At 32.8% G+C, this 14101-nt stretch overlaps 1 protein-coding gene across 1 annotated transcript in view; it reads left to right on the top strand.

The window, feature by feature from the left end:
- Positions 1-13020, top strand: part of NDHL (inorganic carbon transport protein-like protein) — a 65462-nt gene extending 52442 nt beyond the window's left edge. The window contains exon 5 of the mRNA XM_089806048.1: positions 12794-13020. Coding sequence (XP_089662174.1) covers positions 12794-12815 — 22 coding nt within the window. The 3' untranslated portion in view covers positions 12816-13020. The remainder of the gene's footprint in view (positions 1-12793) is intronic.
- Positions 13021-14101: the final 1081 nt, after the last annotated feature.

Raw genomic sequence — 14101 nt, 5'->3', positions numbered from 1 at the left:
ATGGAGTGCTACTTTTTTGGTAAGAATGGCTTCTAGCTCCTTGTTGGTAACTTCTACTTGGCCATTAGCTTGGAGATGGTAGGGTGATGATTTGCCATGCTGAATAGTATATTCCTCCATTAAAGCAAATATCAAATGAGATGTAAACTAAGTTCCCTAATCAAATGCCAACTCGCTTGGGACACCAAACTGTTTAAAGATAGATTCATATAACTTGGCAACATTGTTATCCCTTGGATGTTTCATGGGTTTGGCCTCCACCACTTGGTTACATAATTAATGCAAACTAGAATATAGGATTTACCTTGTGAAGAGGGTTCAATAGGACCTACAAAGTCAATACCCCATTTATCAAAGGGTGCAATGACTATTTGAGGCTACAAGGGCATTCCATTTGATTTAGTTGGTTGCCCCATGCATTGACACTTATTACATTTCTTTGTGTACCAAGATGCATCCTTGTGTAAAGTTGGCCAATAGTACCCGATAGTCATTATTTTAAGGTTTGTTTGCTTGGTTGCAAAATGACCTCCACATTTCTCATCATGGCATGCCCTTAAGATGTCATATGTTTCATGTTCCCTTATGCACTGACACATTACTTGATTAGAACTAGTATAAAACATAAATCCATAAATCCAAGAATAGTTCAAGCTCTTTTCACCTAATAACTTCCTTTCTTCAGTAGAGAAGTGAACTAGTGTCTTTCCTGTCATTAGGTAATTCACAATATCTGCATACCATGGATTTTGTGTTGAAAATAGGAAGAGATGTTCATTTGAAAAACTGTCATCAATGGCTACAGGATCATGGACATGCAACTGAGAGAGAAAGTCAGCTACCACATTGGCCTTGTCGGGCTTATCTACTATTGTGATATCAAATTTCCGCATAAGTAGCAACCAACGAGCCAATCTTCTTGATATTGCAGGCTTGTTCATTAGGCACTTTATAGTAGAGTAGTCAGTATGAAAAAATATTTCATATCCAGTAATAGAGTGCCTGAATTTATTTAGCGCATAGATAAGTACAAGTACCTCCTTCTCAGTGACTGCGTAGTTGAATTCTGCATCTTGCAAATTTTTACTGATGAAATAAATAGCATGTTTAGCTGAGTCTACCTTCTGACCTAGCATGACACCTATAGCATAGTTTAAGGCATCTATATGAATGTGAAGAGACAATCCCCAATTGGGCCCTCTCAAAACTAGTGCTGTAGTGAGAACCTCCTTAAGCTATAAGAAAGATGTAGTACACTCGGAGTCCCAAGAAAATTCAAAATCTTTTTTTAACAAGTTATAAAAGGGTGTTACAAGTTGACTAAAATTCTTTATGAATCTTCTATAATAACTGACATACCCAAGGAAACCTCGCACATCCTTTAGCTTCTCTATCGTGGGCAAGGTACTAATTACCTCAATCTTTGTTGGGTCTACTTGGATGCCCTGTGATGAAATGAAATGATTGAGTACAACTCCTTTTTTCATTATCATGAAACATTTCTCACTATTTGGGAAAAAATTATAGTCTTGGCATCTCTTGAGTACCTTTTCTAAGTTTGTCTTTACTTCATCAAAAGTAGTCTCATAAACAATAAATCATCCATGTAAATATCAATGCAATCAATAGATATATTAGAAAAGATACTTATGACAGCTTGTTGGAATATGGTTGAAGCATTGCACAAGCCAAAAGGTAGGATTGAGTAGGAAAATGTTCCCCATAGACCTATGAAGGTTATTTTTTCTTTTTCCTCTAGAGCTATTTGTATCTTATTATAACCACTAAAACCATCTAGGAAATAAAATATTTCTCGTTAGCTAAGTTGTCAAGAACTTGATCTATAAATGGCAAGGGGAAGTGGTCTTTCTTAGTGGTTGAATTGAGCTCACTATAATCCACACAAACTCTCCATTTTCATCCCTTCTTTGGTACTATAACTAGAGGTTAGACCCAGTGGCTATCAGAGATGGGGTAGATAAAACCAACACTTAACAACTTCTGCAGTTCATTCTTAACTATATCCCTCGAAATAGGGTTGATTCTCCTCTGAGGCTGACAGACAGGTTTGAATTCAGGATTAATGTAGATCTTGTGAGTGCAGAGCATATGATCCAATCCCTTCACATCCATGCAATCCCACGTGAATTCTTGTTGATTGTCCTATAGTAACTGCAATACAATCTTTTGGTAGGAAGGTGATAAAGAACTGCTGACATTCAACTCTCTCCCTGGATCAACTTCCATCATGATGACCTTGTCTGTAAAAAATAATTGAGCAATTGGAGAAGAATCCACCTCATGATGTAATAACGTGTGAAGGAATTGGGAGGATTTGAATGCTGAGGTGTGTTCAATGGTGGTAATATGGTTTCTTGGATACATTCCACTTGAGGACACACTTGAGACTCTATTTCATACTCATTCGTGAGGATTGATGAAATTATCTCATCTTCTTCCAAAGAAGCTACAAATGACTCTTGACCTATCATCATTAGCTAATGGATGAAATTGACATCTAGATCATCATCACCTATGTCTAGCTAGACTATTTGGTCATCTTATAACATTGGCTGAGCAAGGGAATATAAAGTCAGGTTCTTAGTATGGATACCATTGGATATGGTCATCTTCCCAAACTGACAAGCTCTATAGGCATTTGCATTAGCTAACCATGGTCATCCTAGAATTAAAGGATACCCATCCATGTTAGCCTTTGGGTAGAGGACAACAAAGTCTACTGGATACTCGTAAGAGTTTAAGGTGACTATGAAATCTTCTATCATCCCATTTGGCTTGATAGTAGAACTATCAACGAGTTGAAGTATGATTGGTGTTTCTTAGAGACCAATGATATGCATTTAAGACAATACCTCTTTTGTCATGACATTTATGGATGCTCCTAGGCCAACTAAATCATTTTGAACTTGCATCCCATGAATGGCGAAGTAACCATAAGATTTCCAAGGTCAAAATATTTGGGTATAGTCAGTTTCTCCAACATTAGATCCAACAATTGTCTTAAGACATGAATAGTTTTTGGATCCTTCTTCTTTCTTCTTGGTTATTTGATACATGCTTCCTTGATGGCTTTAGTATAGACAAGAACTTCCTTAATAAAATCAAGTAATGATATTTTTACTGTCATCTACTTCAGCTGATTAAGCAAATCAATTATTGCTTGGTTTTTTGCAAGTTGATCCTATTCTATCAACCTATGAGGAAACAAGGGCTCTTTGGCTATAGGAGAGGTCTGCTGAACTGACACATCCACTTGTTCAACAAGAGAATCTTCAACTTAAGTTATTATAGGCTTTTGTGGTGAAGAAAGTGTAGTACTTGACCTTAAGTGGACAAATTATCAAGGAAATATCATAGCTTTATTGTCGTGCTAGCTATTTAGTATTGTTGGGATTAGGATTAGGCTGAACCAGTAGCTGAGTTTGCTTAGGAGGAGTATTAGTGGTTGTAGGAGGAGGCATTAGAGCTTACTGCTAAGGTGGTGGTATTAAGGTTATTTGACTAGATTAGTTATTCTAGTTATAGGGTTGTTACCACCCTTGCTGGGGTTGCTGCCAACCTTGCTAAGGTTGTTACCAACCTTGTTGGGGTTTTTGCCAATTATTATATCCAGTATTTTGATTTTTCCATTGACTGCTATTATTATAATTTTGGAGAGGATCTTGTGGCATACCTGAGCTTTGAGCCCATGGCCTCCTTTGAGAAACATAGAGAACCTCTCCATTTTCATTGATGGCTTTTAACTCAGTAGGCATTGGTTGTGACTCCAAGCTTGCAACAGACTTGCATCTACAATTCCTTTATTCTTTCTACAATGTGGACAGTGTTCAGCTAACGCAGAATCGACTTCATCCTTCTTCCTTCTCACCTGCATGGTGTCCAGTGGTGTCCAGTTGTGTAGCTACATCATTAATGATGTCATGTTTGAAATGTAATAGTAGGTTGGATAGCTCCATCTTAGATACTTTTGAACCACCATTGGACTTATGTGGTAGGTCTCTAAGTCCCAGACCCTTTTTTACAATAGCCCTTGAATAATTTTGACATATATCTTGAATGTCATTTCAACTCTTCTAAGTAATATCACCACCTGCTATAAGATTCAAATCTTTAATTCTATCATCATTTACACCTCTTAGAAAAAGATGTTTCCAAGATTCCTTGTTTAGCTGATGTTGTGTATTGCGTTGTAGGTTGAACATAAATCTCAAGACATAGTCCTCCGAGGTTTCTTCTTCCTTTTGAGACATTTTGAAAATATCATCCCCTTGCAAATCTCGATCCCAAATTGAAATATATTTTAAAACCTCTTCATGCATTAGGAAAAAACCAAGATAAGACATAACCAAGAAATGGGGAGAAAGCCAACATACTCCCAACACCAAGAACACATGTTGCTTGACAAAAAGAAACTTATAAATGAAGTAATAACATGCAACCAAAATTGAAAATAGGACTAGAATTAAATCCAACACGACACTATCAAAAACCTTTAAGAATTATCTTTTGTCTTACCCTTATGGGAGAAAAGGGTCCTACTAAAAGAGGCCTAAGGAGTTTTAGATTTCTTCCAACCCTCTTCCACCTTCGCAGCTTCATTCTTCAAAGAAATTGAATCTAGCAAAAGGTCTTGTAATGCCCACTCATAGTTTGCTTTTCCATTATATTTACCAAACTATTTTTATGCATATTTTATGCATGTGTTAGTTTCAAGGGTATTGGATTTATAATTATGAAATAATTTCATGACTTGGATTACATGTATATCAATAAATAATTACTTAGTTGATTATATTTCAGATGTTGATTGATGATTATGATTAGTAGCACATTAATGGTGCTTTAATGGTTCTTAGTAAATATGATTGTTTTCTAGATGATATCAAATGATCAGTATGTTATATTCAAAATGATGAGTCTTCCATGTTTGAATATGTGATGATTTGTACTCAAGAATTATTATGTTACTTACCCCATACTTGCATGTGTATGGTGCATGTGTTTATTTTATCTTTCTGTCTGACATGTTTGATGTGGTTAAGGGAGGGAGTCGTAGTCACCTACTAGTTGGGATCTAGATGATGTACCACTCCCTACCATTGCTTGTTTAGTTTAGATATATTTATATACACGTACATGCTCATCTTTTATGCAGAATGTAGGTACTAGGTATCGACTTCCTTGAATTGCCAAGATGAGCATGCCCTATCACAATAACTCAATGGTAAGAATGGGGAGATAATATTCAAGTCCAATCCCAACCATAGCTTAATTATTTGTCTTGAGAAGGAGGACATACATTTGACTTTCCACCCTTTTTAAACCCGTAAGTTTATCTTTGTTTGTGTTGTTTGATTTTGAGCTTTGGTTTGTTTTGGTAATGTTGCTTTTATGTGAATTTCACTATGTGATTTATTTGATAAATATTTTAATTATAATATTTTGGTTAATCATATAATATTGAGAATTATTAAATATTATTTGATTAAAATGAAAATATTAAACCATGAGAATATTTAATTAATGAAAAAAACTAATTAAATATGTGCTTAAGTTTAAAAGTCTTAATTTAGAAGTCTAAATTTAGAAAATTAGTTAAGGAGAAATTAGAATATGATGGTATGTGTTTAATTATAAATTAATTAAATATGTACTTTAGCTTAAAAGATTTAATTTAAAAGTCTGATTTAAGAAGTTTGACAAAAAAAAATTAAAATATTAAAGATTTAATATTACATTATTATAATTATTTATTTAATAATAATTAAATTAGAGTTGCACTTAAATAATGAACTTTAATTATTATTATTAATTTAAATAATAAACTACACTTTACTTAGTGCTTGCATTAATCAATAAACCGAGGAAAAGAAAATATAAGAGAATATTTTAATTAAAAAGTTCTTTAAGTGTGCATGAAAGGATTAAATATAATTTTATTTTTATTTTAAGGAGATGCCTTTGGATGTTCAAAAATCATAAACTCTAGGTAGAGTTAAACTCCTTATTAAGAGATTCGAACTCATTTCTACACACAAGTTTTGGGGAGCGAAATTCAGAATTGGATCAAAAGGATTGTTGAGAGTTTCAGAGGGTTTGGGATTTGGGTGCATTTACAGATTGTCTCAGATTTTAGTTGTGGTTTTGAGGTTTTAGGAGCAAAAATTTAGAATTGGATTAAAAAAATTGTTGAAAATTTTAGAGGGTTTGGATTTTGGATTTGCATGCAATCACAGATTGTCTCAGATTTTAGCTGTGATTTTGAGATAGTGTTTAAAAACTTATTGTAGAATTTTATTGAAAGATTTGTCTACTTCATATATTCCTGAGTGTTTGCATATTGCTTATTAATTTACTGTATTGATTGTTGAATAAGGAATTATGTTGTAGATTTTGAAAAGGAAAAATTATTAATCAAGAAAATTTGACTGGGGAAAATTATGGAAAAACTGTAGAAAATTATGATGATTGTATTCTTTTAAAATCCTTTAGATAATATAGGGAATATTTGATTATAAAAATTTAAAAGAAAATAATAAATTGAACAATTAGGGTTTCAACTTTAAATTTGTCATTAGAACCATGAGATTATCATGAATTTTTTAAATATAGTTAAATATTATTCTTATATCTAAAATAATTTAATCACAAAATTTATTGGAAAAAGAAAAAGATTAATTGAGAGGTAAGCATGTTTTAATTGAACTTATGCATGCATCTGAAAATAATTATGCTAAAAATAGAAGCTAAGTATATGTTGGAGTTTTAGGTGACTCTACAACATCCCTAGGCTCAAATGAAAGACCATGATAACTTCCACAAGAGATTGGCAAGAAAATTACATGAAGATGCAAGAATGCTATTATTGATAATGGACTTGATTGACATCTAATGGATTGATTTAAAATGTACATAATAGGTCTTCTTATATAGGAGAGGTGATAAGAGACAATGATAAGGAGAAGATAAGCTATCACCCACATAAGGTGGAATCATATGTCCACCAAAGGTGGATCATCCTCCATTATGCAATGAAGTATGTGGGATGATAAGGATGAGTGATAAATACACTAAAGGCGGAATGAGATAACAACTATGACCATCTAGAGTGAAATTCTCCTACACCATGTGTTTAATTGAGGTGCAAACTCCCAAGTGTTTCAATCACAAATTGCTATGCAATGCATTATCCTGAGTAAGTTTAAGTAAGTGTAATGAGTTAATATTTAATTACACCAACACCCCTCCCTAAGTGGAACTTAGAGGAATACACTTAAACTCACAATGCAAGATGGGTCCTGCCACTAGGCCATTTTAGGTACCCATGTACGATATGCAATGTAATATATGAAATTTAATCTCTCATAAAGTGGAGAAAGAGAAAAAAACCTCATGGGAAAAACCATCTTCCAAAAAGAGAGATGAAAACAAGATGCATGGATGGAAGGAGTACTCAAGACCCCCTAAAATTTGCATACATCATGTATATACAAAGAATGATCCTCCCATAGGAAGGAAAGAAGGAGACACGATATCCCCTCCATAATGAAGAAGCTCCAATGTAGATGAAGAGTACCTGCAAACAAGAGATAATCCAATGCCTGCAAGAAACATGTCTCCCCTTAGGAAGAGATACATAAATTAAATGATGAAGAAGCCACTCCGTGTAAAAAGTGAGGAAGGGGGAAGAAGGTCTCCATGTATACATCTCTGAAGACTGAATAGGTGTCTCCAAGCTCAAAGATTTTGTCACACCATCAAGCTGACCTATGAGATGTGAAAAAATAAGAGAACATAAAGAGTTGGGAAATCCAATCTCTAAAGAAGTTGAAGAAATATTTTGAAGAGAAACCTCCTCAGATGTATTAACCAAATTTGCATTATGAGACTCATCTGAAAGAGCATCTAGGAATTCATCCCACACAACAAGATCTGAAGCATAAAGATCATCTTGCTGAATAGTAGAACTCATGTTTGAATGAGGAGGAGGTGTAGGAGTAGGAAGTTCAACACTTGTCTCAAGAACAAAATGATTCAAGTGTCCAATATTCTCCTCACATGAATTATTCACCATTGCTAAAGGGTTAGATACATCATGAATATCATCATCATTATCAACAAAATGTGTAGAAGAGTACAAGCATGATGTATGATCAAAAACTCCCATAACTATGACATCTCTAGTCTCCATGTCCCTAATATAGACATAATTAGCAGTGAACTCAACAATTTTACCTTGTGCCCTTAGAGTAATTTGGTAAATGGAAAGGATATTAGTGGTTAAGGATGGTACACAATTTTTTTTATTAAATGTACCCTTTCCTTCATGTATGTATTATTACCCATCAGTATAGGTGGAGAATTGCAAGACTCAATAGAAGAAAACATATCCATAGAAGATGCCATATGATGTGATGCACTTGAATCAAGAAGCCATTTACCTTGCTTAAGATGTGTGGAAGCAATGAGTGCTTTTCCTTTGCCTCTAGATGATGATGTAGATGTGGTAGCTACCTAATATTAAGAAGAAGGAGAAGACACTGATGAGGGAAACTGAATATTGTTCTTTGAAGAATGTTAGTAAGCTCATCAATCTTCTTATGGAAATATTTATGCTCATCATGTTCTAAATTTTTGCAACAAGCAAATTTATCTCTCTTTCTTCTAGATGATTCCTCTCTTGAAGAGGACTTGGATTTGATATTATGTTGTGAAGGAGAGTCATCACCTTTGTCATGTTGCTTAGGATCCTTGTGTTGTTTGTTTTGCTTTCCTTTGGGAGCATTTGGAGAGGAGTCAGTTGCAACCAATGATTGATGCTTTGAAGGCTTCAATTGACTCATGTGTGTTAACTTTGCTTGTTCCCTTGTGAGTTGAGCTACAAATTCATCAAGAGAAGACATTTTCTATGCACTACCAAGAGCATCCATAGTAGCATAGAATGTGGAAACAAAGATTGAACATTGAGGACCTAGCTTGGAAAGAATAGATAATATCAATTGCTCATTATCTTTAGTAATACAAAAATTAGAAAGCTCCAATCTAATGGAATTGAACTTAAAGAAAATGTCTTGAATATTGCCAAAATCACACGAACTTAGACCTATAAGCTCACTCTCTAATTCGAATTTTCTTATTCTATCAGATTTACCAAAGATTCCTTTCAATGTTGTCCAGGCATCATGAGGATGTGTGCAGGATGTAATATGATATAGAAAATCATTGGAGATGGTAGATCTAAGAGAGCCAAGTGTTTTATCCCTTCTATCAAACCATTTCCTTCTTTCTGCAACACTTATAACTAGTTCTAGATCCTATCCAAGAATCATTCTAAGCAATCCAATACTCACCAACTGATTAAAAACTACTTGTTTCCATTCATGATAGTTATATGGTGTGAGCAATGAAACTTTTGAAAAATCTATAATGAATCAAAGAATGACTAAAATCAACTAATAACTCTTTCAAACTAACGATTCAATTAAGAAAATTGAAATCCAAATATTCACCAAGTGCAAATATAGCCAAAAAAGATCTATTTTTGAAAGTGATATGTCCACTCCAAATTACTAAAATCTGATTACAGATCTAGAAAGTAGAGGAAAAATATGCACTTTCAAAAAAAATTGCATCTAAAAATGTTACTGAATGTACCCAAATAGAGCCTTGAAAGTTGCAAAAGATAAGACTTATGATTTTTAGAAAAATTCAAAGAGAGAGATCCAAAATCACCTGCACCACTATGTATATTGTGAAATTCTACCCCAAAACAAAAAAAATTGCTTGAAAAAAAGAGTCTGTATGAAGGAGATATCACTGTTTGAAAATTGCCTCTGAAATTATTATTTCTAAATCAGCGCCGCCACACCTTCAAAAATCAAATGGCTATAGATTTGGCCTTAGATGTCTGATTTGGATGAAACAAAATTTGATTTAGGGGTTTTTGGACCTCCTCTTTATGATGCCAACCTCTGATTTGCACCAACAAGCTCTAATTTTCACCTATAATAGAAGGTCACAAAATAGAACTCTTGAAATCTCCTCCAAACTGAGATGTCCAAATTGTCAATGCTGCACCAACAATAAGTCAAGCCAAGATTGCACTTCTTGAAAAGAGGTGTTCACCCTATGAGAGCTCTGATACAATGTTAGAGTTTTAGGTGACTGTACAACACCCCTAGGATCAAATGAAAGGCCAATATAACTTCCAAAAGAGATTGGCAAGACAATTGTATGAAGATGCAAGATTGTTGTTATTGATAATGGACTTGATTGATAAGCTATCACCCACACAAGGTGGAATCACATGTCCACCAAAGGTGGATCATCCTCCATTATGCAATGAACTATGTGCGATGATGAGGATGATAATGTGATAAGTACACTAAAGGTAGAATGAGATAACAACTATGACCACCTAGAGTGGAACTCTCCTACACCATGTGTTTAATTGAGGTGCAAACTCCCAAGTGTCTAAATCAAAAACTACTATGCAATGTATTATCCTAAGTAAGCTCAAGTAACTGTAATTAGTGAATATTTAATTACACCAATAGTATCGTATGGTTACATGCATGTGAAAATAATTATGCTAAAAATAGAAAGTTGAGTATAGTAGGGTTATATCCATGTGAAAACAATTATGCTAAAAATAGACGCTAAGTATAATATGGTTACATGCATGTGAAAACAATTATGCTAAAAAAAAGCTAAGTATAATATGGTTATAGGCATGTGAAAATAATTATGCTAAAAATAGAAAGCTAAGTATAGTATGGTTACATGCATGTGAAAATAATTATGCTAAAAATAGAAGCTAAGTATAGTATGGTTATATGCATGTGAAAACAATTATGCTAAAAATAGAAAGCTAAGTATAGTAGGGTACATGCATGTGAAAGTAATTATGCTAAAAATCTAGAGTTCAGTAGGGTTACATGCACGTGAAAATAAATATGCTAAAAATAGAAAACCAAGTATAGTATAGTTGCGTGATTTGAGAGATCAAAGACATGCAGAAATACTAATTGCATGTGTATTTTTATTTTATATAGTTTAATTTTCTAATTTATTAATTTAAAATAATAATAATAATTTATTAATTTATAAAATAAAATAAATATTATCCATTTAGTTATAAAGTGAATGTTAGTTGCATATAAATGATTTTATAATTATTAATGCAAAAGGGAAGTTAATTAATAAATATTTATAATTTTATTATATTTTAAGAGAAGTTATGGTAGAGTTCACATTGTAATCATTTAGTTAATAACTAATTAATTTTATGAGAGAAATTATAAATAATTAAATTAAGTTTATAATTTTATTTTATTTGCATTATGAATTAAATGAAAATTAAATGTTAATATTGGATTGAAATAGAAGTCAAATTAATATTTTAAAAATGAAATTGATATTAGTAGTTAATTTAATAATATACATATACATTATTAATTAAATTATTTATGATTTAAGATTATTTAAATTAATAACATGATAATATTGTATGATATTTTATATGAAAAGATATTGAATATTTTAATACTTATTGATTTAAATAAGTATATTAGCATAACAATTTATACTAATATGTATATTCTTACCTTACTTCTAAACACATCCTTATGATCCAGATTAAAGAAGAGAAATTGATAGAATTAAATCATGTGGCTAAAAACTATGTGTTTTCTAATATTCTATTTATTCTTGTGATGTTTACTTTCATGATGGTTTTTCTTTGTGGGTTGTTTAGTTGGCTAAGTTAGGATGTGAAGTAGAAGTATTTATGAGGTTTCTTTTATGATTATTTGATAGAATGTTAGGAAAAAATTTATGATTTGAATTGAGATTTATGTTTAATGAGCTTTATGCTATTGAACATTTATGAGAACTTGGGTTTTGAGGACCAATTCTATTATCGGGTTACTGGTAAGGAACCAAATTCGATCAATATTACTCTTGTAGTATGGGACACTATTGTGGTCTGTGATTTTTGGAAGGTTGTCTATGTACATATCCTTGGGAGTGGCTTACAGTAGGGGTCTGTGACCCGAAGTGGTCAGTGCGAGGGTACCCTATTGTAAGTTATGTAATAAGTGATAATCTAGTAATTAATATTTTGGGGAAGCACACTAAAAAGATAAGTTAGAGATATTTGCCATGCCCATGCCTTGAGTGCTTGTATAGACTAAGTATGAGAATGAGATGATAGTATGACTAGTTTTCCTCGTCTTCTTGAGAGGGTTTTCTGGTTCTGCATGTGTCATGTTGAGGGTCCAGGGTTCAGAGTAACCAGTCTAGGGTAACTCAATGCTTGAGGGTCCGAGATCTATTGAGAGATCAGTCCAAGGTAACCCAAGTAGTTTGACCATGTGATGACACTTCTTAGAATGTAACCTGAGTCTCCTTTGTAGTTTTATTGTATTTTCCTTTGGTAGTGTTCTTGTTGTTGTATGTATTTAATGTGGTTATTTAATTTCATTGACGGTGATTGGTGATTTATGGTTGATGTAATTTTGACATGTGACTTTTGTCTTGAGGTGGATATCTTTCGTTCACTTTATCTTATGATTTTTGTGATTTGATCTATTCTTGATATATGTATGATGTTGGTATTGAATTGAGTGTTCTTCCTTTTGGAGTATCTTATCTTCTTGATTAGTAAGTGTTACCTTTGAGGTAGTTTTGGGTATCAAGATTCCTTGCCTAAGATTATTTTATGATTTGATTATTTGTGTGTGGATCATACATTATCTCTTCTATACGGTAGGAGTGAGAGTCTGATTAGGTGACCGTGCGGTTGGGAGTAGTGTATTCTTACCATTTGGGTCCCCCTCAGATTGAAAGATGTTGAATGCTCCTTGATACAATGGTACTATTATCATTCTTCTTCTTATCTTGAAGACTTCTATTCATTTGATGTATCTATGTATCATGTGTTTTGAGATCTTATGGGATATTGTATTGTATATTGATGTACTTGTATCTATTTTCAGATACACTGTGACATGTGCAATGGATGTTACTCATTAGATGTGTTTTCATATTATTACTTGTACTTATGCATTTGCTTATATGACTATGTATGTGTTTATTCATTTTATGATTATGGACAATGTAATTGAGACTTAAACTTATTAATAAAACTTTCTTAAATGTGACTCAATGTGAAGGAACCCTTGAGAAATTGAAATTGTATTTGTAGTTTATTATGTGTTCTTGATGTGTATGTATATATTACTTTCGCATTATTGTTACTTTGATGTTATTTAAACTTAAAAAATAAATTGTTTAGTAAACATTGTAACATATTAGGTTTATTTCTTTTCGGGTTCATGAGTGGGGTGCTACAAGTCTCCTCACCTTGAGAAGGAAGACCAATAATATAACTCGAGAAAGGAACAATTTTTTTTTGAAGATCAAGGAAAGAAGAAACCAACGAGGCTCTTGCCACAACTGTATTAGAAGCTGACGAAAACATAGACACCCCAATATTCCCTAAAGCACCATCAAGTTCCTAAGAGGGGAAGCTGGTTAGAAATTTGGCTAAGATAGGATAGTAGGTGTTGTCATTGATGAAAACATTATGAAGTACTAACACTAATAAGGATAAAGGTTAAGTTCACTATGTACAAAGAAAGAACATAATGTAAATGGAGACTAGTTTGTTCAACGAGCTTCACATAGGATATATATAAATATGCAATCTTAAGGGTAATTAACTTCAACACCTTAGAAGATGTATGCAAGCCTTCTAAAATTAATGTTGAGATTTGAATATGTTTTAATAAGTTTTCCAATAAAAGGTTTGATATCCCAGAAACATAGTAGTTGACAGATCATTGGCATTTTGTTCGGGGAATTATTTTGACTTCTCAAAAAAATAACTTGACAAGATAGGGACAACATCCTTGACGTTAACTCTCATGTGGCATAATTCAATTTTAAATTCTGTTAATGTGTGAAAAAGATCAAGGCCAACAATTTAAAGAATGTGGTATAAAAGAAGAACCTTTTGATTAAGTAAAGTATGCAATTGTATTGTAAGGACATAATTGTATTATCCACACTTTTTTGA

The sequence above is a fragment of the Cupressus sempervirens genome, chromosome 10, assembly GCF_028749045.1.
Source record: "Cupressus sempervirens isolate cs-2001-9-10 chromosome 10, ASM2874904v1, whole genome shotgun sequence".
Lineage (NCBI taxonomy): Eukaryota > Viridiplantae > Streptophyta > Pinopsida > Cupressales > Cupressaceae > Cupressus > Cupressus sempervirens.
Note: the sequence above shows the minus strand (reverse complement) of the source record. Positions and strands in the feature narration are given on the sequence as shown.